The 27,504-nt window shown below is 38.8% G+C and overlaps 1 protein-coding gene across 1 annotated transcript; it reads right to left on the minus strand.

The window, feature by feature from the left end:
• Nucleotides 1–635: 635 nt before the first annotated feature.
• On the minus strand, nucleotides 636–17,228 carry LOC134319870 (GTP-binding protein REM 2-like). The gene is made up of 5 exons (XM_063001135.1): nucleotides 17,158–17,228; nucleotides 15,230–15,540; nucleotides 12,391–12,464; nucleotides 8,093–8,270; nucleotides 636–1,248 (listed from the first exon to the last, which is right to left on the minus strand). The coding sequence occupies exons 2-5, from the start codon at nucleotides 15,537–15,539 to the stop codon at nucleotides 950–952; spliced, it is 861 nt and encodes a 286-aa protein (XP_062857205.1). The 5' UTR covers nucleotide 15,540; nucleotides 17,158–17,228; the 3' UTR covers nucleotides 636–949.
• Between the last annotated feature and the right edge of the window lie 10,276 nt (nucleotides 17,229–27,504).

The following is a 27,504-nucleotide window of genomic DNA, read 5'->3' on the forward strand; positions in this document are numbered from 1 at the left end:
TATGGACCTACTCATACTGGAAAGGAAAAGAGTCTTTCCAAAACTGCTTCCAAGTTAAAAGCATGTCATTTATTTACATGATTCACTGTATACACCTGTCAGCAATGAATCTATCTGGTACATACGTTTATTGTTCACTTTATGCGCTATGCCTACCATACAGATGAACTTTTATAGAATACATTTACTGACTGTAGCCCATCTGTTACACTTTGTCACCACCCTGTACTCCATTTAACAATTAAAAGGAACACCCACAGGATCCCAATTGACCAGATTATGTTGCGTTTATCACCACTGCAATGCACTAAAATAGTAATGACATGGTAATGTGTGTTGTTCTGGTACAAATCTATCAGGTGCAGCAGCCTTGGTGCAGTGTCACTGCAATACTGAGAATGGTCCACCACCCACATAACATCTTGTCTATGGGGGTTTAGTCTGTGGGGGTTTACAGAGCAAAAAAGCAACAAATAGGCTAAAGTCAGTAATTGTATACCAACAAACTAAACAAACACTGTTTAGATTAGTGTTTGATACATCATACTTATAATATAAGCAATTTTATTTAAGCAGAAAATCTGAAATGAGCACAAAGTCTTGAAGAATGACCATAGCCAAATATTTAAGTTAACTGGTTTACTCGAACAATTTAAAAAACTAACATTTTTTAAATGTAGCATGCAAACCACAGTACCATAGAACAAACAGAATGTACAGACAGAGTGTACAGTGATGCACAGCTTTAGCTCTAATGCTATTAAAATTGTCCAATGTGTCAATAAAGGCTATGTTTGTCCATTTCTTCAGTTTTCCTTACATGGCTTTAAAACCCGATTTTTCAACAATAAATCCACCACTTTCCATAAAATAAACCTTCCTCCAATTTCCCTTTCCCTCTCTGTATCACCCTGTATTCTATATTTGCCCCTCTCTCCCAGCTGATGGCTTACAGAGCTCCTAGATCGTGACAGGAGCGAGATTTCTGCCTAAAGAACCTGCCACCGTCACGCTCCTTCTCTCGAGGATAGCGTGGAACAAGGTTGGCGAGGAACCGCTTAGCTCGTGTGGTCATGCTTTCACTGCGAACTCCTGTAGCCCCCTCGCTCCCACAGGCCATCAGGGACCCTAGGTTTTCTCCACGTGCGGCCCGCACTGCCAGCTCCAGTAGTTCAGAGGTGCCGTGGTCCAGAGATGCAGACAGCTCCACGTATGGAGACTCATATAGAGCAGCATTGGACTGAGCCTCTGTGGAAACAAATAAATAGCATTATATATATATACATATTTGGCTTATGCATTTTCTCCCCTTTTTCACCCTTTTAGCACGTCCAATTGCACGTTTGCGTCATGCTTCCTCTCCACCAATGCCGATCCTCGCTCTGGTTGAGGAGAATATAGCTAACCCACACCCCCTCCGACACGTGGACAGCATGCTGTATGCATCTTGTCACCTACACTTTGACGAGTGCAGTGCAGCTCAGAACTGTGTACGGAGAGACACACCCTGACAGCACTTTTTTCCCATCTCTGTGCAGGCACCATTAATCAGCCAGCAGAGGTCGTAATTGCATTAGTCATGAGAGACTCTATCCGGCTTAGTCCCACCCCTATCTGAACAACAGGCCAATCGTTGTTCATGTGGCTTCTCAGCCCAGCCGGCAGGCAGAGCTGAGACTCGATATGATGTATTCGAGATCCCAGCTCTGGTTTCAGCGTGTTTTTACCGCTACCCCACCTGAGCGGCAATAAATAGCATAATAAAATATAGAAACCTGCAAATACCAAGTACACACATAGTTAGATCCCCTTAGCATTTTCTGCCTGTTCAAATGTGCATGTTTGCACTTTTTTATCACATACATATGCAAATGAGAAAGGATCAAACAACACAAAGTTAATGCAAGTTCAAGATATTGAGAATATTATGTAGCCTAATTATGTAGTCTGATTTAGTTTGACTTTTCATTGCACCTTTATTATATTCATACAGCTTGCCCACAGTGTTATTGATACAAATCACCTTTGTAACTGTCCTGAACCTACATGTCCATGGCTCCTTTTTTGGGGGGAAACATTTACCTATAGACTGCAGGTGTAAGTGAGTAAATTTCAAGCCAGGTCTGTGAGGTGATTTGAAATATTTTATACAATGTAATGTTACTGCTGGTATAATATTTAGAGTGGTTCTTTGAGCCTATGACAGTAACCAACCCCCAACCTTATCCATTTACTGTCTGTGCTGGCCAATCAGTGTGGCAGTGGTGGTGAGCTTCTTTTTTGCAAAAGCGCTTGAATAAAGCCTTGTCCTTGGCTATTCAAAGCACATATTTAACCTTTTAAGGATTTGATCAAAAGAAAGCATAAAGTAGGCTGAATCTAACATGGCAGTCTGTTTTTGTATGCTTTCATTTTTTTTGCTAAACTTAACTGTAATGTCAGATGGGGTGACAATTTCAATCCCCAGAGATGGCTATTTCATCTGTTAAAAATCACCGCTCTCCAAATTTCCATTTAGATGAACATGAGAATACTCAAGTTCAGCTATGATCTGGGAATTGGCTGGTACTTCAGGGAAATAGCAGAGAAAACCATTTTATCGCTACTCTTTATTTTTTATCTGTCTAAATCATTCTCACTCTGTCCTATAAACACTAGACACTCATAACAGAGTAAAAGATCTGTGCTTTGTGGCTAAAATAACTCTTTATAGAACCCACCTATGGGCTAACATTCTACCAGCTATTCTGAAATGCTGTCGCAGGAAGCAAAATAAAAGATAAGCAAAGATGATTGTTCAAACATAATTATCTAGCAGGAACATTATTATTATAATGGTACCAAATGTACCAAAAATGAATATTCATAATCCTCACCAAGTTAATCCCTACTCATTTATTTGGTTGGCACAGTGGCTCAGGCACTGTAGCCTCACGGCAAGAAGGTCCTGGGTTTGATTCCTGGGTGAACCGGTCCGGGTCCTTACTGTTAAAATTGAAGACTTGATGAACTGATGAATCTTGTGTAACCAGTAATTACCTGTCCTGTCATCAATGTAACCAAAGTGTGTAAAACATGACGTTAAAATCCTAACAAATAAATAAATAAATTACTCATTAATTTAATTGTGTATGTCTCTGATGCAAAATACAACTGAATTGGTCATTTTCCAAATAGCTGTAAAATGTGTTTGCAGAGAAAAAAAATCTAAACTACAGATTAACCCCAAATGTCAAATACGCCTGTGCAGGTACATGCACTAAATACTGATACGATCATTACTGACGTTAGTCTGGTACACTTTGACAAACAAGGCTGTATTCAGTATGAAACTGAACCGTACCAACTCTGAAGTTAGATGCTTTGAAAATGTAATTGGCTAATGTTCATTTTCTCTCATCTTCCTTTTTCATTTTCTGAAAAGTGTTGTGACGCATCAGGCTAAAAAGGTCAGTCCATAATTTATTCCTGTCAGCACACTCCAGCTACTGATTAGTGATCTATGGAGGTTTCCAAGCTAACTGTCAGATATATTCCTTCTAATAAGAAAGCTCTTTCAACTCTTAAACTCAATGTTTACCTTAAACTCAGCTTAGAAAAAAAATAATTTATTTAATTTCAAATTAACAATAAACAGCCGCTTTGTTCAGCGCTTGACTAGAGCGGTGTGGTAAAACATCATCAAAATGCGAATATGAGACGAATATGCATTTGTGTGGAATAACCATCAAATCCACTGTGAAAGCATCCACATGTATCTGTGTTTAGAATCAGCTTTTCCAAGTCTAAAACGCTTATCATAAAAATTGTTTTAGTACAATAAGTCCCGTTAATGTTTGTGCACCGGAGCCGCTCAGGTGGCGCAGTGGTAAAAAGACACGCTGCAACCAGAGCTGGATTCTGAGTACCTTGTATCGAATCCAGCTCTGCCTTACCGGTTCGAGTGGCTGTTCGGCATAGACAGAGAGGAAGCACGCAAATTGAACAATTGGATGCGCTAAAGGGGGAGAAAAAGGGGAAAAATTAAAAAATTTAAAATAAATTAAAAAAATCTTTGTGCACCGGCACACCCTATATAATATAACAGCACAGCTGGCACAAAAGCAATTGTACAATTTTAATTATATTTTAGTGTTTTTTATTATATTATATTTGTGTTATATAAGTGTCAAAAACAACCCCATTATTTTACATTAGCCTAAAATATATGCAGTTCCACAGGACCATGGAATGCATTAACAGGTTTTATACATCCATCAAAAAAAACCTTCAAACTCAACGCCTTTTAAACTCGACGCCACTCCCAAACCAATTGACTGAGTTTTACGGTACCACTGTATAGAGAAAAAATAGTTATTTCAACCAAAAATTGTGCCAGCCTAAACACCACTCTTTATTTTTCATTTAGGACAATATTAGGGTCTTCCAGTTGTATTACAGCCTAAGCATTGGACACACCTAAGGGAAATGGACAACATCCTTACCTGTGAAAGTAGAAGCATCCTTACCTCACCCTGTGGTAAAATCAGGTGTCTGAGAACTTTGAGTCTTTCTTCTACTAAGTTTTACCACATTTTAGTTTTATTTTTTCTCATCTATATGAGTCATCCTTACCTGTGTTCAAATATTGTATTTTGAGCAGGAAATTACCATACTGTGTGGGATTTGTCTCTCCAGGAAAGTTGTTACACACCCCTGGCTTATACGACTATATGGAATTTCAATTACATGAGGTTTAGCAGCCTGCGAAAAAGATTCAAATTAAAATCTGAATCTGGCCTGAACGACGCATCTTGTAGGCTTTCATTTTTTAATAAACTGAGCTTTGAGGTCTAGTAAGATGCTATTACATATTAGTCCTCAGATATGACTGTTTTTCATTTGGATTTGTGTTGATAGAAAATGTGATTTAACCAGAATTAATTTGACACTTAAATTCTAGGACAGGCTTATGGGAGAATAGAAAACAGAATTTATTCATGATGCTTCAATTGTGTAGGCAGACGTACTCAGCTCTACCTGTCTTTTCATTCTTTTTTCCATCTGGCTGAGTCATTCTTTCTCTCTCTGCTTTGTAAACTCGACACAAAGAGAGAACTGTAGAAGGTCTGTGCTTCATTATAGAAGCTGACCTACAGCTCAACACAAACAAGCTGTGATGAAATCCTGTCAGACGAAGGAAACAGACAATGGGAAAAAAGGGGAGATGGTGGTTTAAAGGTGATCTGTCAGAACTACAATTTTCCTATTTATCGCTGTATCCATCAATAATGAACCCATTATTTGTAAATGTACCAAAAATAAAGTTAATTGTATGTCTCTGATGAGGAATACAACTGAAATGGTCATTTTCCAAATGGCTGTAAATGTGTTTGAAAAGAAAAAAATCTGCACTACAGATTAACCCCAAATGTTAAGTACGCCTGTGCAGGTACATGCACTAAATACTGATACGATCATTACAGACGTTATTCTGGTACCAACTCTGCAGTTAGATGCTTTGAAAATGTATTTGGCTAATGTTCATTTTCTCTCATCTCACAAGCTGTGATGAAATCCTGTCAGACGGAAGAAACAGGGGAAAAAAGGGAGATGGTGGTTTAAAGGTGATCTGTCAGAACTACAATTTTCCTATTTATCGCTAAATCCATTATTAATGAATCCATTATTTTAAATGATGGAAAAACAGAGACAAAAATATTGGATTGTAAATGTGATATTTGATAAGAAATGTCTGGTGAATGCACTTAACATCAAATGTCAATTGACACAGCTCAGGTGCATGAATTAAATACTAAAACTGTAATTACTGAAACTGTCAGAAGGGCATGCACTGTATCTGACTTTATCTCTGTCCGATACACACATTTACATGCATAGACAGACACAAACCAGACTGATTATCTTTTGATTTTTTTAAAATCACATTTAGAGTGTATTATTGTTACCCAGCATTTAACATTTGTCTAGATTTAGATTCTACCTGAGGAGGGGCGCAGTCTAGAGCCTGCTTTTCTGCCATGTGTAAATCCAGCGGCATCTTTCCTCTGCCTAGTGCCATATTCTTTTAGAGAGCCTCAGCAGGTAAAGATTTACGCCACCCTCTCATTTTTCTGGTGCTCGTGCTGCTGCCTTAATCACACATTAATCACACATCTATAGCAGCGGCAAGATTCTACATCCCACCTTCCGCCCCTCAAACAGGGCCTGTTAAGCCCGTTAAGAGTCTCTTTTGGACTAGCGTATTACACTGCTCTGTCAAACTAAGTGCCTAAATGACCTTAATTCGGTGTTGCATAAAATATATGAGACTGACCCTTAAAGCATGCACAAACAAAATGTAAGAAAGACAAAGAGCAAACACAAAGGCTTAACAAATGTGTGTGTGGGGTTGTGTGTGTATGTGTGAAAGGCATCATGTGAAAACCTAAATCTTTCTTCCCTCCTACACAGAGTCAACGCTGCTGCTGTCTGCCAGTGTTTATCACTACCTTCACAAATATGCCAGCATCCCATTTCTCCAGATAGAGCCCACACAAGACACAAACACATAAAATTAACATGCACACACCGCCACAAGCTGGAGCTGGCTGATTTAGTACCGAATATATAGCACAATGCTGGAAAATAAAAATATCACTCCATTTCTGATTTCTTATGGTTTTGGTTGTCACACTGAATGATTTTAGATCGTTAACCAAAAAACACAAACAAGAAATTATACTCAAGTAAAGGAAACTCAAGTAAAACATCTTTTCCTTCAGCTGCTCCAGTTATGGGTGGCAACAGCTGGTCATTCATCTCCGTCTCACCCTTTTCCAAACATCCTCCTCTTTCACTTTAACTACCTGCATTTCCTCTTTCACAGCACCCATAAACCTTCTGTTTGGCCTTCCTCTCCTCCTCCTGCCTGCCAGCTCCATCCTCAGCACCCGTCTCCCAATAGAATCTTATCCTTCCCCTGCTCTACATGATTTCATTTATTATTATTATTAAGAAATGAAGATATCCAACACTTATGCAAACTACCTCTTAAGAATGTTACCACTTTAATAATGTATTTCTGTTTTCTTTTTAGCCATTCAGATGTGGACATGGGCTTTTGTATTTTGGATCATTGTACTGCTGCATAACCTAATGCTTTCAGCTTTGTCTTTGCATATGTATAACATATTGATTTAGTTGCTTAGCCACTTGTGTTCTGTCATATAAAAAAACAACTGTATACCAAATAAACTGTTATATAAAAGTGTAAAATAAACTGTTTTTAAATGGCAATATCAGAGAAGTGTATCTTTAGGGTTGCCAAATTTGCATAACCAAACCAAAAAACAGCACTGTTGAAACCAGTACACTCTCCATAATCATTTTAAAATAATGCCACATTATATAGGATATATTTTTTATAAATACTGTAACAACAAGAATACGTATGTTCTTTAAAAATATGATGTATTTGTCAGTAAATTGATCAACTTTTTAATAGAAATATTTTTTTCTGCATTTTTCCCAATTTTCCTTCCAATCTAGTCGTACCCAATTACCCGATTGCATTACGCTTCCTCTCCACTGATGCTGATCCCTACTGCTGATTGAGGAGAGCGAGACAACACGCCCTCTCCGACAGGTGTGAAGTAGCCGACTGCATCTTTTTACCTGCACAAGGCGAGTTCATATGCGGACCAGCTTTTGTGTACAGAGAGCCACACCTTGATCAACGCATTATCCCTAGACTCTGCGCAGGGACCATCAATCAGCCAGCAGAGGTCGTAATTGCATCAGTTATGAGGAGTCCCTATCCGGCTTCCCACCTTGTATGAACAACAAGCCAATCGTTGTTCATGTAGCCGCCCAGCCCAGCGGGATGGCAGAGCTGAGTTCTGAACTGACAAGTTAGAAATGTTAGCTCTGGTGTGCTAGCATGTTTTACCGCTGCGCCACCTGAGCGGCCTTATTTTTGAAAATTGATGCTATAATCTGGCAATTATATTAAAATTATTCCGGGTCCTGTTGGTCCTATGAGCTGCCTTTAGCCTAGCTTATTATCACCCAAAACTGTCTGTAAAGAAATGGCATAACCTATAGGACTTACCCTCTGTGCTGACCTCTCGGGAACGGACGAGGTCACTCTTGTTGCCTACGAGGATGATGGGAGTTTGCGGTTGGTTTTCCCTGAGGAGGAGGCGCAGTTGAGCCGTGCGATGAAAACTGCGTCTGTCTGTAACTGAAAACACCAACACACATACTTCACACGCCAGCGTGGCCAAATCCTGTGAGACAGAAAGGCAATGTGTTACAGTCATCACAAGTGGTTTATCACAAGATTGTTTCCTGGCGCTTTAAAATGAGTGAATAAATATGTCGCTAGCTGATGTACTACAGTATGTCCACCTGCTGGGGGCGTGATGGTGCAAATTAACTTTGTGGCTTATTGAAAAGGTATTTAAAGGTGCTCGGGTGGCCCAGCGGCCTGACACGCTAGCCCACTAGCGCTTAAGTATGGGTGCTGGTAGCTGTGCTATTACATCTACACAGACATGATTGGCTATGTCTATAGGGTGGATGACCCAAACCCAAGGCATTTCTGCCTGTCCAGGGTATTCTTGTCGCCCGCCGCAATGCTGTAGTGATAAAGCAGTTAATGCAAATGTAATGAATGAAATGACCACCCCACCTGGCAATCAAACCCCGGACCTTCTTACTGTGAGGTGACAGTGCTACCCACTGAGCCACCGTGCCGTTCCGTTGCCTATAAAGAAACTGACAATGCAATCAGCTAAAAAATACATGATCTGTTCATCTTTAATTACTTGTTTTGTACATTTTCGGTGGCAATCTGCAAGCATTGTATTCTTGGCTGGAGTGAGACTTCATCTGTGCAGCTTCACCTGTTGGTGAATCACTAGCCATTGCCCTTTTCCATACCCACCCCTGGAGGGAGATAGCAGTTTTACTCTTCTCTTTATTAATGAAGCAACACCCCACAGAGAGAGAGGTCAAATTACTGGACAGCTTTAACACGTCCATTGCAGTTACGCTACTATAATGGGCACAGACTACACAATAAAAACATTTAGCATAAATATGCTTTAAACATTTAGCATATTTCACATAAACTGTAATTAAATACAATTGCACACCCTGTTGTGCTTCATTTTACACCAAATATGTTTATGCCTCTGCCTGGGGTGATGATTACCATAAGTGGCATGTCATAGTTTCAACAGTTCAGCATGTTTGCTTAAGTATGGCAGATTAACCATGGTTCAACTGCTTTTGTTTTTGCTGTTTTATATATACTGAGGTGGCACAGTGAGTAGCACTGTCACCTCACAGCAAGAAGGTCCTGGGTTCGATCCCCAGGTGGTGCGATCCGGGTCCTTTCTGTGTGGAGTTTGCATGTTCTCCCCGGGTCTGTGTGAGTTTCCTCCGGGAGCTCCGGTTTCCTCCCACAGTCAAAAGACATGCAAGTGAGGTGAATTGAAGATACGAAATTGTCCACGACTGTGTTTGACAATAAACCTGTGAACTGATGAATCTTGTGTAACGACTAACTACAATTTCTGTCATGAATGTAACCAAAGTGTGTAAAACATGGTGTTAATATTCTAATAAATAATAAAAAAATTATATATACTGTATGGACAGCATGAAGACAGTGTTCTTCTAGTCTCTAGATTTAACTAGCTTACAATTTGGTGACAAAAGTGTTGGACAGTATGTTCACCTGGTTCGTAATAATGCCCATGGAATAGAATTCGCAATAGGATGTCAGACAAACTTATGTATGTCCACATACTTACATCAGATTGAGATATTTTGTTACTGTGAAAATAATAAGTCCCTAATCGGTCCAAATCACCAACTTCCAGCTAAATCCAGCTTTGGCCTTGGGCGCCTGAGCCTGTTGTTGAAACAGTGCATCTTCACATTTCCTTTTCTTGGAAATTTAATCAGAGCAGGTAAATATAGAACTAAGTGGGTGATTTAAAGTGATTTTCTCCTGTTCTGCTGGTGAGGCTGACCTTTACATGTAATCAACCGTTAATATTCAGCCTGCAAATATTTAATCCCTTTGGTGAAAGGTTTTCTGTAGCCATCTTGGCATGATTGCTACGACTTAAGGCACCCTTTTATGTTTATTTATAAACTTATACTACCCATTTTCCATTTTTAATTGATTCTGATAGATTCTAATCCTGGCAGACTGTGAAAAAGACCCTCACTAAAAAGTTTTTCCCAGCCTAATTTTCCACATTTTTGTCCTCCATCCAGAAATGAGCAAAAGTATATTTACTCATCAGCTAGCAAGGACATTTCCAACAAAATCTCCTTTGCAGGCTTTTTTGTGAAGAGCAGGAGGCATTTGGAGGAATTTACTACACTGCTTCCACTAACAGGACTTCAGGATCTTTGAGCTTTCATCATTGGGAAGCGGTCAGATGTGTTCCGGCTGATGGAGATACTGATCAGAAACTGATACCCTCACCAATTATCCAAAACATGTTTCAAGATCCATTAGGTCCTAAATTTGTCTGTCATGTCAGACAACATCTAAGGTATCCATTACGATATGAAAAGCATCAGTGGATAGGATTAGAAAATGTTAGTACCGATTAAAGCTGCCACTGACATCACTGTAAAACAGTCTGAGATATCATTTACTATTTCTTACAACTGTTGGTAAGACTTTTATTGATTTGTCATGTTGCTACTATTTTTTTTTTTACCATTTTTAAATACAAAAAGCCACAATTAATGAAGCTCAGAGAGACCATAAAAAGATGGCACTCTTTGTTTGATGCAATGCCCATGTGTACACTCAGACATACAAAGAAACACACATACACACACAAATGCACACAGACGTAATTAGCACAGCAGTGAAAGTATTCATTTTTAAATAGAAATATGAGTGACAAATGGTACCAAATGCATCTTGGCAAGAAAAATAATACATAAGAGCAATGCTGTGAAAATGTGGCCTAATTCTTTTTGCTGAAGTAATTGCATTTTTGTCATTATAAATAATTTGTTTATTGAAGAACAGGATATAACACAAAGGAAATTCTAGTAAATTCAAGTTTTTTCAGGACAATAATTATCCAACCACCATATTACCTTGATGATCTTGTTTCCTTTTTTGGTTACTCCATTTACCAGACCTTGATGATCTTGTTTCCTTTTTTGGTTACTCCATTTACCAGATGTTCTATTTTAATTGGTAGGGTGATTTAGCTATTTAAACAGGTTTAATTTGAATCTGGCAGTACATTAGTAAAGAAAATGAGTCATCTCACAAATGGTCATTACACCATGCCTTCAGGCTTTGATAATTTATAAAACCGGCCCGTGTTTGCACCAGTTTTTACTGGAATAAGATGCATCACCATGGAATGTTTGTTTTTATCCAACAGGTATTTATTTATTATTTATTATTATTAGGATTTTAACGTCATGTTTTACACATTCTGGTTACATTCATGACAGGAACGGTAGTTACTCATTACACAAGATTCATCAGTTCACAAGTTTAATGTCATGGACAATTTCGTATCTACAATTCACCTCACTTGCACGTCTTTGGACTGTGGGAGGAAACCGGATCCTTGGATCAAAGCATGGATCTATTGGTGATAAGATCATGTTCTTTTTCCGCTACAAATTAACACACCCATGGATGTCATCTATTCTTTGGCTTCAGCCTGAAACAAATGTTCCAGTTTCGGAACCTTTTTATTTTAAAAAATGCGCTAAACAGTTCAAAATTAGGTTGAAAAAGGCTATTAGTAGGTTGTGCAGCCCTAATGCCTGTTTTTTTTTTTTTACGTCTGCTGTCACCTGTCTCCATCATTTTTTCAGTTGGTAGAGTATGAGACTCTTAAACTCAGAGTTCTATCCATCTATCCATCCATCTATCCATCTATCTATATATCTATCTAGGTTCTGAGGCCTGTTCCTGATCTAGGGTTCTGGCCTATGAGAAATTCCAGACTTTCAATTCCTTGTCCCCCTATGGACTTTCAGTCCCAGGGCCTCCAACTTACTTAGGTTATTCACATCGGGAGTTGTGAAAAGTAGAGATATACAACATACTGCAATACTGTCAACCATAGCATGAGTGATGGTGTGGGATGCTTTGCCGCATCAGAGTGATGTAAAAAAAGTATTTCTTACTAGGGTGATATGGTTGTTGAATAACATGAATTATGTTGCTCACTATATGGCATACTATGCTGAATGATCTGTAATGCCGTATTGTGACAAATATGCAACAAAGGGAATAAGAATGGGGCAATGTACTGAAAATTATTCACAAATGTGTTCCGTCACTTACATGCTCACGGTACAGATAGAACTATCTAATAATTATAGGTATAACAATCTCACCTGTCTCCAGTTGTCAAAGATAACGACGGTGCTCTCCTCATTGTCTACGGTGACTGTGCGAATGTAGCCCTCTCCTATAAGACACACACAAACAGCCGTGACCTGAGAGAGTGACGTCTCTTCAGAGACTTGAGTGTTTTTTCTTTTCTCTCTAGCGGCTTACATAACTGCAATAATCCCCCTCCGGAGCTCAGACCACCACAGCCTGAAATCACAAAATCATCTCAGACTGTTCCCTGCTACACATGATTAACACTCAAGATTCTGTGTCTGTCCTCTATGTACCAAGCCATTTGTAAAGCTGGGTAGGTGATAAGTAGACTATTTGTCTTGATGCCTTTGCTGGCAGAGATATTGAGTATAGTATGGCTTTTCTTTTCTTTTTTCAGTGTAGTTGTAGTATTTTATAATGATTTAAAATATTATTAACCCCATTAACACTTTATGCAAGATTTGAGCATTTTCAGCCTTGAACTACATGAACAAATTTCAAAGCTTTTTGATCAGTTGAAGTGGAAACGTTTTTATAATTAAATAATCCATTCATTTATTAAAAATGAGAAAAATGCTTTTTCATCCACTTAAAATGATACATTCATTTACATTTAGTAACTGCTTTATTCTACTCAGAGTTGCAGTGGGTCCAGGACCATCTGTAAACACTTGGTGTAAGACAGGAACACACCTTACAGGTTTTCTTTTTTTACCTTGGCAAATAAACCATCGCTGAATGTACTTTTGTTATGACAAGCTGTGTATGCAAAAAGCTACCAGCTGCATCTTTTCACCAGGTAGTAGTGGATTCTTACAGGGACTCACACTACTCTTCGTTTTCATCCACCAATCATTGGCACCTCAAGCACACAGTATGGGTCTACCTGCAGGGGCAACCAGCTATTCCTCCCTCATATACAGCCAATTGTTGGCACAACAGACACTCAAACTCAGGCGCTTTGTAATGGGTGAAGTCAAATTAGCAGCCCTGATCACAATTCGGCAGCTACCAGCTAAAGAAAAATCTTCATTAAATAATAAAAGAATATTAACAAAGATTTATTGACTTCATTAGTTAATTACATTAAATATAATTTAGATTTTACATCGTCTTGTTTTCTTATTTTTGAATTATACACTTATCCATATCCAGTAACTGCTTACAAAGCCACCTGTAAGAATGTAAGACAAGAATGAGGTGCCACAATACACTGAAGAGCCTTATACACTCGCCTCCTCACTTCAATTACTATGAGGGCTATTTTTCATAGCAGCCAATTAATTTTCTGCATGTTTTTACAAAATGGCCCAGAGGAAACCACCATGGACATGGGGAGAACATGGCAAACTTATCAAAGTCAGAAACCAAAGACAAGGTTCAAATCCGGGTCCTCAAGACACTGGTACTGTGTGGCACCAAGTCTCTTTTTCTCAAATATTTACCTATATTCACAATCAAAGAGATAAAGGGCACTCTCTGACGCAGCAGTAACGCATGCTAGGCCGCCAGTGCTGACATCTGGAGTTCATGAATTTAAATCTCAGCTCTGCTAATCACCAGCCAGACGCCTACACAGACATTGATTGGCTGGTCCGAGGAACAGAGGCTTTATGGATTCTTGATAACTGCTGCAATTACGACCTAAGTTGGCTGAGCAATGGTGCCTGCACAGACTTGGGGGATAAAGAGGATCGAAGCGTGACTCACTGTGAATTCGCTTGCACACATGTTTACATACACTGGATAACTGTAGCAAATGTACACAACAAATTAAATAAATGAATGAATGTGTAGGGAGGTGCAGTTTCATATAAAGTCGAAATTAAATAGATATTAAATATGAAATAGCCATGTACGTATATATATATATATATATATATATATATATATATATATATAAACATATATTCATATATACCCACATGCTTATACATACTCATATGTACATATACACATATGCACTTGTACACATACCCATACATATACACATACATATGCATGTGTATAAATATATATAAATACATACATGTACATACATGGCTACATGTAAGACCCTCAGTCCTTAGCTAACGCCCGCTGTGCCCTAATGGCTCTGGGGACAGAGGACCTGTAAAGTGTAAAAAGTAAACATATATTTTTGGAACAACATCAACACGACCCTGGTGCTGCACTCAGAATACCTCCTGCACCATTGTGCCACCCTTCCTAAAGATTCATTATATCTCAAACAAATAAATAAAAAACCAAACTAAATAAACATGTAACATCACATCTGTACCAAAACATCCATATAATAATAGTAATAGTAAAATATTTTTTAACCCAGGTTTAATCCCAAAATAAATCTACCATGGAGCTCTGTACCCACACTGCCTGCTGCACTACTGTGCCATCCTTCTCATTCATGTATGTATACCAGGTAAATAAAAAGTATATTTTATAAGATGTCACTGTCCTAATCAAAAGTAAAAAAATTTTTAAACAGAGCCGTGACATGCACAGAAGAACACACTATACTTAAATATTTCTCTGCTTCTAAAGCCGGTCCCTTGCAAACACGGCCCGAACGTACCAATACCACCATGCAAGGTCCTTGTTTTAATTTAGCCCAAAACAAGGGCCAAAAATCAAAACCTGACACGGCCCTGACCTCAATACCACCACAATTTCTGCTGACCAAATAATTTAGTAAAATTATTTAGCAACAATTTAGTATTAAGATAGCCTTGATTATAATTTCAATCACTATTGTGCACTATTGTGCTTTTATTGATTAATTTAATTTTCACGTATTGACTTTTATAGGTGTTTAAAGATTTTAAAAAGATGCAAAAATCATCCTACCATCTGAGTCCACAGATGCAGTTCGGTCCATTTCCTCTGAGAGGGCGATAGCAAGCGATGTTTTGCCCACTCCATTCTGGCCCAGCAGAACAATCCTAAGAGGTCCTTCTTGTTTCTCCTCTACATCAACGCTCACAAACTCATCCTTTGCTGGTAGAAAGCTAACCGGAGGAGGCGACGTTCCTCCTTTTACTGCAATTCCTGGTGTCCAATCACAGTCATCATTGACCGCTTCCTCCCTACGGAGCTGGTGTTTGAATGGAACTGGGGTACTTCCTCTGCGAAGTGGTGGGGCGCTGGATAAAGTCATGCTGTAAGAGTAGAGTAGAGTAGTATGTCATTTTCAATAAAATAATCTTTTAATTTTAAATAATTTAAATGTTTTTTTTCATCTTATTAGTTTGCTATTAATGAGCTTAAATTACAGAATTACAGAATTAGCTTCGATAAAAATATAAAAAAGGGCCTGTTAAATTCCATTGCTATTTTTCCTCAGTAATCCCCAGCTGGGCGGACAGGGTCTTTACTCGGTGGAGTTTGCATGTTCTCCCTGTGTCTGAGTGGGTTTTCTTCAGATGTTATAGTTTCCTTTCACAAGCTCCAACTGGAGCTACTAAAAATTGCCCTAAGTGTGTAAATGCAAGTGCGTGTCTGCCCTTTGATGTACTGGCAACCTGTCCAGCGTGTTTCCTACCTTATGCCTGATAAAGCAGACCCACTGGCAACCCTGACCAGGATAAATTGATGGTAAAACAGACAGTGAAGGAATGAATGAGGAATTTTTCTACCTTGGTTGAGCACCTGTTAATTGGGTTAATATGTACACCTTTGTTAAGTACCCATCAATTGGGTTCATATGTCTACCTGGGTTAAGTACCCATCAGTTGGGTTCATATGTCTACCTGGGTTAAGTACCCATCAGTTGGGTTCATATGTCTACCTGGGTTAAGTACCCATCAGTTGGGTTCATATGTCTACCTGGGTTAAGTGCCCAACAATTGAGTTCATTTGTCTACCTGGGTTAAGTGCCCAACAATTGAGTTCATTTGTCTACCTTGGTTAAGTACCCATCAGTTGGGTTCATATGTCTACCTGGGTTAAGTACCCATCAATTGGGTTCATATGTCTACCTGGGTTAAGTGCCCAACAATTGAGTTCATATGTCTACCTGGGTTAAGTACCCATCAGTTGGGTTCATATGTCTACCTGGGTTAAGTACCCATCAGTTGGGTTCATATGTCTACCTGGGTTAAGTACCCATCAGTTGGGTTCATATGTCGACCTGGGTTAAGTTCATATGTCTCCCTGGGTTAAGTACCCATCAATTGAGTTCATATGTCTACCTGGGTTAAGTACCCATCAATTGAGTTCATATGTCTACCTGGGTTAAGTACCCATCAATTGAGTTCATATGTCTACCTGGGTTAAGTGCCCAACAATTGAGTTCATATGTCTACCTGGGTTAAGTGCCCAACAATTGGGTTCATATCTTACGACCTCGCAGGTGTGGGGCTTCACCTGGTGCCTACCCCATACAGCAACAGTGTCTATTGTCTGTCAAAACATTATTCTCATTATAATTAATAGCATTACTGACAAATAAACAGACACCTCTGATTAAAATAGATGCACAGATAAAAAGCAGGACCAGTAAAGTAAACAAGCAACTACAGGTCTTATTAGAAGCAGCAGCTTTCGCAATTAATTGATTAGTGGAATTAATAGGACCAAATGTTAGTCAATTATATAATTTTATCATGACGCTCGTGCAAGTCCATAAATGTACTCAAGGCTGCTTCAACATGTGAATGTTTATACTTCAACAAATAGTAAGGTTAAAACAGTATCATATCAAACCTGGTTTATTAAGTCAACATATACAAAAACAGGTTTTAAATGGTTTAATGTGTGTTAATGTAAAAGCTTACCTCAGACACTGTCCTCCTCACGCCCATCAGGTGACGCAGCTCGCGCGGATGTAGCTCAGCTGTGTGTCGCTTCACCTGCTTTCACAAGCGACTCCGGCTTGTGCGCGCGCCCGCCCAACCCACACGCGCTGCTCGTTTCCACCTGATCCGCGCTCACGACTCTCTCTCTCTCTCTCTCTCTCTCTCTCTCTTCAATGGTTGTGCTGGTATTCAACATGGACACATCTATGTGAAAACAGCTTCTAATTAGTGGGTTAAGCTGTTTAGGCACATCAATTGCTAACGTGCATGAGTTCAGAAATACAATAAACTATGATACGTTCGTGCTTTGGTACATTACATGGCTAAAAGTATGTGGACACCCCTTCATTTGTTGCCTTGTTTACTTTAGCCACACTTGTTGCTAACAGGTGCATTAAACCAAGAATACAACCAAGTGTACACCACCTGCTAAAACAAAATGCAACGTTTAGTTTAGTGTTTATAGCTTAGTTTAACCTGTTGGTTGTTGCTAAGATGTTTTTATTTAGAGTAACAACACTAATGGTTGTGTTCATATTTCTCACACTGTGGATTGGGACACACACACATATATATATATATATATATATATATATATATATATATATACAGTGTATCACAAAAGTGAGTACACCCCTCACATTTCTGCAGATATTTAAGTATATCTTTTCATGGGACAACACTGACAAAATGACACTTTGACACAATGAAAAGTAGTCTGTGTGCAGCTTATATAACAGTGTAAATTTATTCTTCCCTCAAAATAACTCAATATACAGCCAATAATGTCTAAACCACCGGCAACAAAAGTGAGTACACCCCTAAGAGACTACACCCCTAAATGTCCAAATTGAACACTGCTTGTCATTTTCCCTCCAAAATGTCATGTGATTTGTTAGTGTTACTAGGTCTCAGGTGTGCATAGGGAGCAGGTGTGTTCAATTTAGTAGTACAGCTCTCACACTCTCTCATATTGGTCACTGAAAGTTCCAACATGGCACCTCATGGCAAAGAACTCTCTGAGGATCTTAAAAGACGAATTGTTGCGCTACATGAAGATGGCCAAGGCTACAAGAAGATTGCCAACACCCTGAAACTGAGCTGCAGCACAGTGGCCAAGATCATCCAGCGTTTTAAAAGAGCAGGGTCCACTCAGAACAGACCTCGCGTTGGTCGTCCAAAGAAGCTGAGTGCACGTGCTCAGCGTCACATCCAACTGCTGTCTTTGAAAGATAGGCGCAGGAGTGCTGTCAGCATTGCTGCAGAGATTGAAAAGGTGGGGGGTCAGCCTGTCAGTGCTCAGACCATACGCCGCACACTACATCAAATTGGTCTGCATGGCTGTCACCCCAGAAGGAAGCCTCTTCTGAAGTCTCTACACAAGAAAGCCCTCAAACAGTTTGCTGAAGACATGTCAACAAAGGACATGGATTACTGGAACCATGTCCTATGGTCTGATGAGACCAAGATTAATTTGTTTGGTTCAGATGGTCTCAAGCATGTGTGGCGGCAATCAGGTGAGGAGTACAAAGATAAGTGTGTCATGCCTACAGTCAAGCATGGTGGTGGGAATGCCATGGTCTGGGGCTGCATGAGTGCAGCAGGTGTTGGGGAGTTACATTTCATTGAGGGACACATGAACTCCAATATGTACTGTGAAATTCTGAAGCAGAGCATGATCCCCTCCCTCCGGAAACTGGGTCGCAGGGCAGTGTTCCAGCATGATAATGACCCCAAACACACCTCTAAGACGACCACTGCTTTATTGAAGAGGCTGAGGGTAAAGGTGATGGACTGGCCAAGCATGTCTCCAGACCTAAACCCAATAGAACATCTTTGGGGCATCCTCAAGCGGAAGGTGGAGGAGTGCAAAGTCTCGAATATCCGCCAGCTCCGTGATGTCGTCATGGAGGAGTGGAAAAGCATTCCAGTGGCAACCTGTGAAGCTCTGGTAAACTCCATGCCCAGGAGAGTTAAGGCAGTTCTGGGAAATAATGGTTGCCACACAAAATATTGACACTTCAGGAACTTTCACTAAGGGGTGTACTCACTTTTGTTGCCGGTGGTTTAGACATTAATGGCTGTATATTGAGTTATTTTGAGGGAAGAATAAATTTACACTGTTATATAAGCTGCACACAGACTACTTTTCATTGTGTCAAAGTGTCATTTTGTCAGTGTTGTCCCATGAAAAGATATACTTAAATATCTGCAGAAATGTGAGGGGTGTACTCACTTTTGTGATACACTGTATATATATATATATATATATATATACAGTGTATCACAAAAGTGAGTACACCCCTCACATTTCTGCAAATATTTCATTATATCTTTTCATGGGACGACACTATAGACATGAAACTTGGATATAACTTAGAGTAGTCAGTGTACAACTTGTATAGCAGTGTAGATTTACTGTCTTCTGAAAATAACTCAACACACAGCCATTAATGTCTAAATAGCTGGCAACATAAGTGAGTACACCCCACAGTGAACATGTCCAAATTGTGCCCAAAGTGTCAATATTTTGTGTGACCACCATTATTATCCAGCACTGCCTTAACCCTCCTGGGCATGGAATTCACCAGAGCTGCACAGGTTGCTACTGGAATCCTCTTCCACTCCTCCATGATGACATCACGGAGCTGGTGGATGTTAGACACCTTGAACTCCTCCACCTTCCACTTGAGGATGCGCCACAGGTGCTCAATTGGGTTTAGTCCATCACCTTTACCTTCAGCTTCCTCAGCAAGGCAGTTGTCATCTTGGAGGTTGTGTTTGGGGTCGTTATCATGTTGGAAAACTGCCATGAGGCCCAGTTTTCGAAGGGAGGGGATCATGCTCTGTTTCAGAATGTCACAGTACATGTTGAAATTCATGTTTCCCTCAATGAACTGCAGCTCCCCAGTGCCAGCAACACTCATGCAGCCCAAGACCATGATGCTACCACCACCATGCTTGACTGTAGGCAAGATACAGTTGTCTTGGTACTTCTCACCAGGGCGCCGCCACACATGCTGGACACCATCTGAGCCAAACAAGTTTATCTTGGTCTCGTCAGACCACAGGGCATTCCAGTAATCCATGTTCTTGGACTGCTTGTTTTCAGCAAACTGTTTGCTGGCTTTCTTGTGCGTCAGCTTCCTTCTGGGATCATGACCATGCAGACCGAGTTGATGCAGTGTGCGGCGTATGGTCTGAGCACTGACAGGCTGACCTCCCACGTCTTCAACCTCTGCAGCAATGCTGGCAGCACTCATGTGTCTATTTTTTAAAGCCAACCTCTGGATATGACGCCGAACACGTGGACTCAACTTCTTTGGTCGACCCTGGCGAAGCCTGTTCCGAGTGGAACCTGTCCTGGAAAACCGCTGTATGACCTTGGCCACCATGCTGTAGCTCAGTTTCAGGGTGTTAGCAATCTTCTTATAGCCCAGGCAATCTTTGTGGAGAGCAACAATTCTATTTCTCACATCCTCAGAGAGTTCTTTGCCATGAGGTGCCATGTTGAATATCCAGTGGCCAGTATGAGAGAATTGTACCCAAAACACCAAATTTAACAGCCCTGCTCCCCATTCACACCTGGGACCTTGACACATGACACCAGGGAGGGACAACGACACATTTGGGCACAATTTGGACATGTTCACTGTGGGGTGTACTCACTTATGTTGCCAGCTATTTAGACATTAATGGCTGTGTGTTGAGTTATTTTCAGAAGACAGTAAATCTACACTGCTATACAAGTTGTACACTGACTACTCTAAGTTATATCCAAGTTTCATGTCTATAGTGTTGTCCCATGAAAAGATATAATGAAATATTTGCAGAAATGTGAGGGGTGTACTCACTTTTGTGATACACTGTATATATATATATATATATACTTATAATAATACAATATTTCTCACACTGTGGATTGGGACACACACATATATATATATATATATATATATATATATATATATATATATATATATATATACTTATAATAATACATATAATATGTATATATATATATATATAGTAATAATAATAATTCAGAGTAATAATAATAATAATAATAATTATAATAACATACATGTTAAGGGTAACAGTATGTAGTTTTGTCGAACTCATTAGCCAGTCTGTTAATCAATTTTTTGTCAATGTGGGCAAGCCATAGCCTAGTGCTTAAAGTACTGGACTATTAGTTAGAAGGTCGCTGATTTAAGCCCCACCACTGCCAGGTTGCTGCTGTTGGGCCCTTGAGCTAGGCCCTTAACCCTCAGTTGCACAGACTGTATACTGTAATGTAAGTCCCTTTGGATAAAGGCGTCTGCTAAATGCCTAAAATATTAATTTAATTGTCATGACTGGCTTGTTGCTCAGTGTAGAGATTCCTCGTTAGAATGATGAGATACTCTGGTAAAGACATTCCATAGTTGTGTGATCAACAGTGTCGAAAGTTTTGCTCTAGTCAATGAAGCGCACTTTGACATCCTTGAATTTCTTGGCTTTTTTCACAACTTTATGTCAGTCATGTAATAAAAACATTAGTTACCATCAAAATCCACTATCATAGACATAACAGTATATTATATTTGGTTGATGCTGGGATGCTAATGATAATAATTGAAAAACTGACCGTTAATAATGTGTTGGGCATGTTCGTGACCAGTCAGTCGATGCTTGCATGAAGAGAAGCGGTCAAAGCTGTTCTAAATGTATACACAATGATTAGCAACTGTAGTAAATAAACGTCAGAGCAAAACCGAAATCCTGGCAATTTTAAGCAGTTTAGAAATTTCGACCGTACTCCTAAAAAGGGGACATGTCTGGGGGAAAAGAGGACTATGGTCATCCTAGTATAAACCTAGTTGGTAACTGCATAATATTCTGCCTACTTAAAATCAACATGGTTAAAATCATCATGTAGGTTGAGGAATGTGGGGTCACAGCGTTCTGTACAACTTTTTGACAAATTCTGCAACTAGTTTTTGCAATTAGTGATTAAAAATGCTAATTTGTAATTCAGTTATTATTATTGTTGGCCCATAAATATATTAAGGATGAATTAACTAAGATTTTTGATTTTACTAGGTATTTATTAATTGTTTGGTTGTTGGTGCTTTAAACAGTATTTGGCAACCAATCATAACGCTAGTATCAAAAAGACCAGTGTCACCAGGGGGCAGCAGAACCAACCTTTAGGTCATGTTTACAAAGGCGTTAAAGCACTTCCTAAACGTATTTGATATAGTGATTTTTACACCTTTTTTTTTTTATCAATTGTTGTGGTCAAGGCTCTGTACAGGCCACTTTTTTCCCCACACTGAACTCCTTGAACCATGTCTTTATGGACCTTGCTTTGTGTAACACAGTCATAGTCACAGGCTATCTGTTAGCAATGAGTGTGGCTGAAACATCAAAATTCAATAATTAGGAGCAGTGTCCACATATTTGTGGCCATTTTTTATTATTCATAAATCTTCACACAAATGTTTTACGGTTTTGTCTCTAAAAGTAGTTTAATTACAATTTTAATCACATTTTAAGTGTAAAAAATACATTTGTGTTACTGTTTACCTTTATAGTGTTATTTTAACTTTGTTTGCTGTCATGTTTGTGAAATATTTGGTCTCTTACCAATGTCCATCTCTTCCCTACGCCCTTGTGTGTGTTGTGTGTACATGTGCGCATGTGTGCATGTAATTCTGTGGATGTCCCGACCACAAAGGCCCGCTGCTTTTTCCAAAGCTCTCCGGCAGTGAGCTGGCCAAGGCCATTATCCTCCTAAATCCCTGAGCCAATGTAGAGAGAGAGCGAGATATGGAGAGAGCGAGGGAGGGCGAGGGTGAGGTCATCCTGCACCAGCTTTAGCCCGGGTCACTGTCTCTCTATGGTAAGAGCGAGGGATGTAGAGAATGAGAGACAGAGAGATAACAGGAGGGCAGATAGGGTGCCCGAAAATATGGACTGTTAATGACATAGACAAAAAACAAGTGAACAAGTCTAAAGGCAGGATGTGAAATGAACTTAAAAGTATAGTAGAACACTATGGCCATGTTTGTGAAATGGAACATGCGTCATCATGCAATCTAAAAACAGTTGTCAAATCTGTATGCAATTATTTTTTTTTCTGAATTCATTGATTTGTGTGGGCTTTCTAATCACATAGTGAGCACATGCTTGCTTGACTGTAGACAGTGTCACCCACCAGCAGCTTCTGATTCATGGCCTTGAATAGCATCTCACTATTCAGAGACATTTCCTCTGGGCACAAGATGTTTTCTTTCCAATCCTGGCAGGAGACCACTGTTTAATGTCATTTTAAATAGATCTAGTCAACCTAGCTCTGTTTATATGGGCACTAAAAAGAGTTCCCAAGAGATCCAAAGACAGTCATAACAAAAACTAAATCTCATATTCATAAAATGATTCATACACTTTGCTGATTCACAGGAGGAGCTTCTATCCCCAGGGTTCTTCTGACCAGAGACTTCTTCAATCTTACTCACACCAACCTTAGAAAAAAGATTGTATCTTGTTTTCTTGTACTGTATATAATTGGTTAATCATATCTTTATTTCACCCTATCCTTTATGTATTTTCTCTATTTTTATTTTTTGACTTTCTTACACAGTCTAGGGAAATGGAAAAAGTTTTTTTCAATTTCACTGCAGGTAGTATACCTTAAATAACTGCATACGTGACAAATATAATATTATATTATATAATATTAAAATATATATAATATTGAAACCTTTTTGTCTGCCCAAAATGGGAATTCAGGCAAAAAGAACCCATGTCAGCGGGTTAAGGTAAAACCCAATGATCACTGTAAAAAAACTAAATAATCCTGTGCATAAATAGCATGAACAACCATGTCTGCAGCACTCCATAAATCAGGATTTGTCAAGATGAAAGTCAACATGTGACAGCCCTGAGTTTGCTAAATAGCATATAAAGGACTTTTAGGATTTTCTTTTCTTGCAAAATACAGGCACTGCACATCACCTGGCTAATCCCATGTGTATGGTGAAACGCTGGTGGCAGTATCATTCTATGGGGGTGCTTTTAGCAGCACGGAATTTTAGAAGTGTATGACTGCAGCCAATCCTTGACAGTCCAGACCTAAACTCCATTGAACATCTTTAGAGAGACCTGAAGATGACAGTTTACAGCAGGGGTGCCCAATTTGTCAATCGCGATCTACCAGTCGATCACACAGTGCACGCTGGTAGTTTGCGCCTCATTCAAACAGGACAACGTGATTGACATGAAATGTGGCCACTGTTTCTTTAATTTGCAGTTTGTTACCAGAGCTACGCCTCAGTCTGCCTACAGCACTGTAAATCTAGAAAGTTTTCATTCATCAGTAGCCAGTTAGCCCCATTTTTGCATTTTTCTTTTTGTAACCTACAATGCTTGTGAAGAGGAGTGCACAACCAAGCACAAATAAATCAAAAACTGTTCGATTTGGGCAAGATCACTGCAAAGACAGCTGTTTTGTTCATACGTAGGAGAAGTTGACAGAATATTCAGATCTCAGGTTACATACAGAAATTTTAACCCTACAATGGGACATTCATATGAAGTCAAGGGCCTCTGCTAGTCAATTTTGGAACTTGCTGACTGAGGAAAAATATCCAAACATAAGAATATGTGCCACATATTTGACAGCATTGACAGCAAAAATGATGAGGCCAACCTTAAAAAGTTGATCGCAATGACCTGTCGACTGAAATAGTAGATCTTAAGCCACGAAAGTATGGGCACCCCTGCTCTACAGACTGTCGCAATCCAGTCTGAAGAAGCTTGAGAAGATCTGTCATAAACAATGAGATAAACTCAGGGGGTCTACATGCATTTTGATTCCACTGCTCGTCCCTTAAAATTAGGTGTAATCTTTTGACAAACATGGAATGCCACCTCATTTTCCCATTATCACATCATAATCATCAAACTTCAGCTAGAGTTCTTAATCTAGAGTATCTTAATTTTAATACTGTTATGGTGTAATAAGCTTGCAAAAAGAGCTCAGCTCCTAGGCAACTGGCCCACAGTCTCACAAAATGGAACAGGTAAGTGTTAAAGGACATAGTGTCTAAAAAGGCATCACTCACCAGTTCCAAACCATTATAACAGGGAAGCTACACCAGCATAAGAACTGTTAATGTGATTATTAGGTGTTAGATGCAAGATGATGAAATATTAAATTAATAATGAGCCACAAATGGTAAAATATCTTTATTTCATAGGAAACCACCACAACAGCACATAAACCATTTTCATGTCAAGTCATTTTCATCACAATCCTTAATCTATAAAATAAAATAGAAACCCAGCAAAAACAAACAACAAATAGTACTGTGTATAAATATTGTAAATCAATATCATGTAAACAAACAAATTAAATCAGCAAACCTACATTCAACTAAAATGTGTAATGTATTACGCTAATAACATGTCATGTTTAATGAATCATTGAAATGCACATCAGTATATGTCCCTGCATATCACTCACTTATTACAAAAAAATCCAGTAACCCACAGTGTCCAGCTCTGTGAATTCAGAGTTTAGTTTAGAGTTTTTTTCTTTGGAATTGCTTTAGAGAATTTATTCTATGCATAAGTGCAAAACACACCAGAAAAGTTGAAAAAAAGAAAGAAAAACCTACTGACTTAAAACACACCCACAAAAGCAAAAACACACCAAGAGAGTTCAGGACTCACCAGCAAAAAAAGATAATAAAACAATAAAAGCAAAAACACAACAACAACAGAATTATTAAAATTATGTTTGTAGTTGATTGGCTACAGTGCACGTTAGCCTGTTATAAGTATTCACTCTCTACATTTTGAGTACATTTTCAGAATTTTGCTTTTAGATTTGCTGGTTTGTTTTCAGATTTGCTGGGAGATTTTACATTTTTGGATCTGTTTTCACATTTGTTGGTGTGTTATCAGATTTGCTAGGATGTGATTTGCTTTATGATGGTGTGTTTTTGATGCAGGCCACTGTAAACCCAAAAGTGTTAAATCCACCAGCTATTCTCAGAAGACTTCACACAGATTTATACACACAATAAAAGCAATTTGCATTCTCCCACTGTATGCTTCGTCAATTTCTGCCCCAAAGCAACACTTTAAAATGAGAATCATTGTAAGAATAAAGTATTATCATGAATAAAACAGTTTTAGAGTAAGGAATGCTAGCCTTCATCATAAACTGGATTGTAAGACTGAATGCTAATATCCTTTGTTACATTGAAGTTTGCTCATTCATTCATTCAAAGTAGATGTAAAATAGTTACCATGTTACCTAAACTCATGTATGATGTTTAGGTTTATACATGTATATAGATCCTAACTGGGATAAAAAATTAGTGACTGGTGACTGTAGGTTTTGAATTACATGATTTTCATTCTTGTGCCCCTGAATGGGGATGCTATCGTTCTGGAAGAGAACAATTCCTATCAGGATAGATATGTTGGATCAAATTGATTTGATGAAGTGATCAGTCAGAGTACTGTGTAATTTGTGTTAAAAGGTATTCTATTGAAGGTCAAACTATGTTAGTAAACTGAATCAGTGCTTTTAGGATTGTACCATTCTCTTGGTGTATATCACATACCTTTAAAAAAGAGAAATTTCCAGCTTCTGTAATAAGATGTAACACAATACTGCAATTTTCAAATTTTTCATTCAATACTCAATATATTCATATACTGATATTAACTAATGTGTTAATGTGTTAAAATTGTTGCCCATTAATATCCCATTTAATTGTAACTCAGTTTTCTTAGGTATCAGTAAATGTATACTTAGGTAAAAATAATAACTGGGTTGAGAGCCAGTGATTGAAAAGGCAGTAGTATGAAGTACAATATATAACTTAAATAGTCATCAATCCATTTGGTGACCTTTCAGAATTTGTTTTTGGTAGAGCACATGCTTTGACCAACTTTGGTCTCCAAATTACTTGGAATTTTGAAAATTACTGAAATTAATTGGAGATTCTTACAAATTATTTGAATGCAGCATGGTGGTTATAAAGAAATCAACAGGTTAATGGCATTTTTATGCTACTGAACTGTATTATAAAGTGAAACCATTCTCTCATAATTAGAGCCCATAAAGTTACAACCAAAGGCTTCCAATCAACCCCCAAGATTATCAGTAAAGTTTCCCTGACTTTGGTTAATTAGCTTATTTAACAGACGAGAACTTAATTTGTCCTCTTTGAAAACTGTCTGGTAGCTCTGTTGGCTCGCTAAAGCAGCTGATATCTCCTTCAATTCGTTCTCTCAGTTCTATCAGGTCTCCTGCATTTCTTT

The sequence above is a fragment of the Trichomycterus rosablanca genome, chromosome 9, assembly GCF_030014385.1.
Source record: "Trichomycterus rosablanca isolate fTriRos1 chromosome 9, fTriRos1.hap1, whole genome shotgun sequence".
NCBI lineage: Eukaryota > Metazoa > Chordata > Actinopteri > Siluriformes > Trichomycteridae > Trichomycterus > Trichomycterus rosablanca.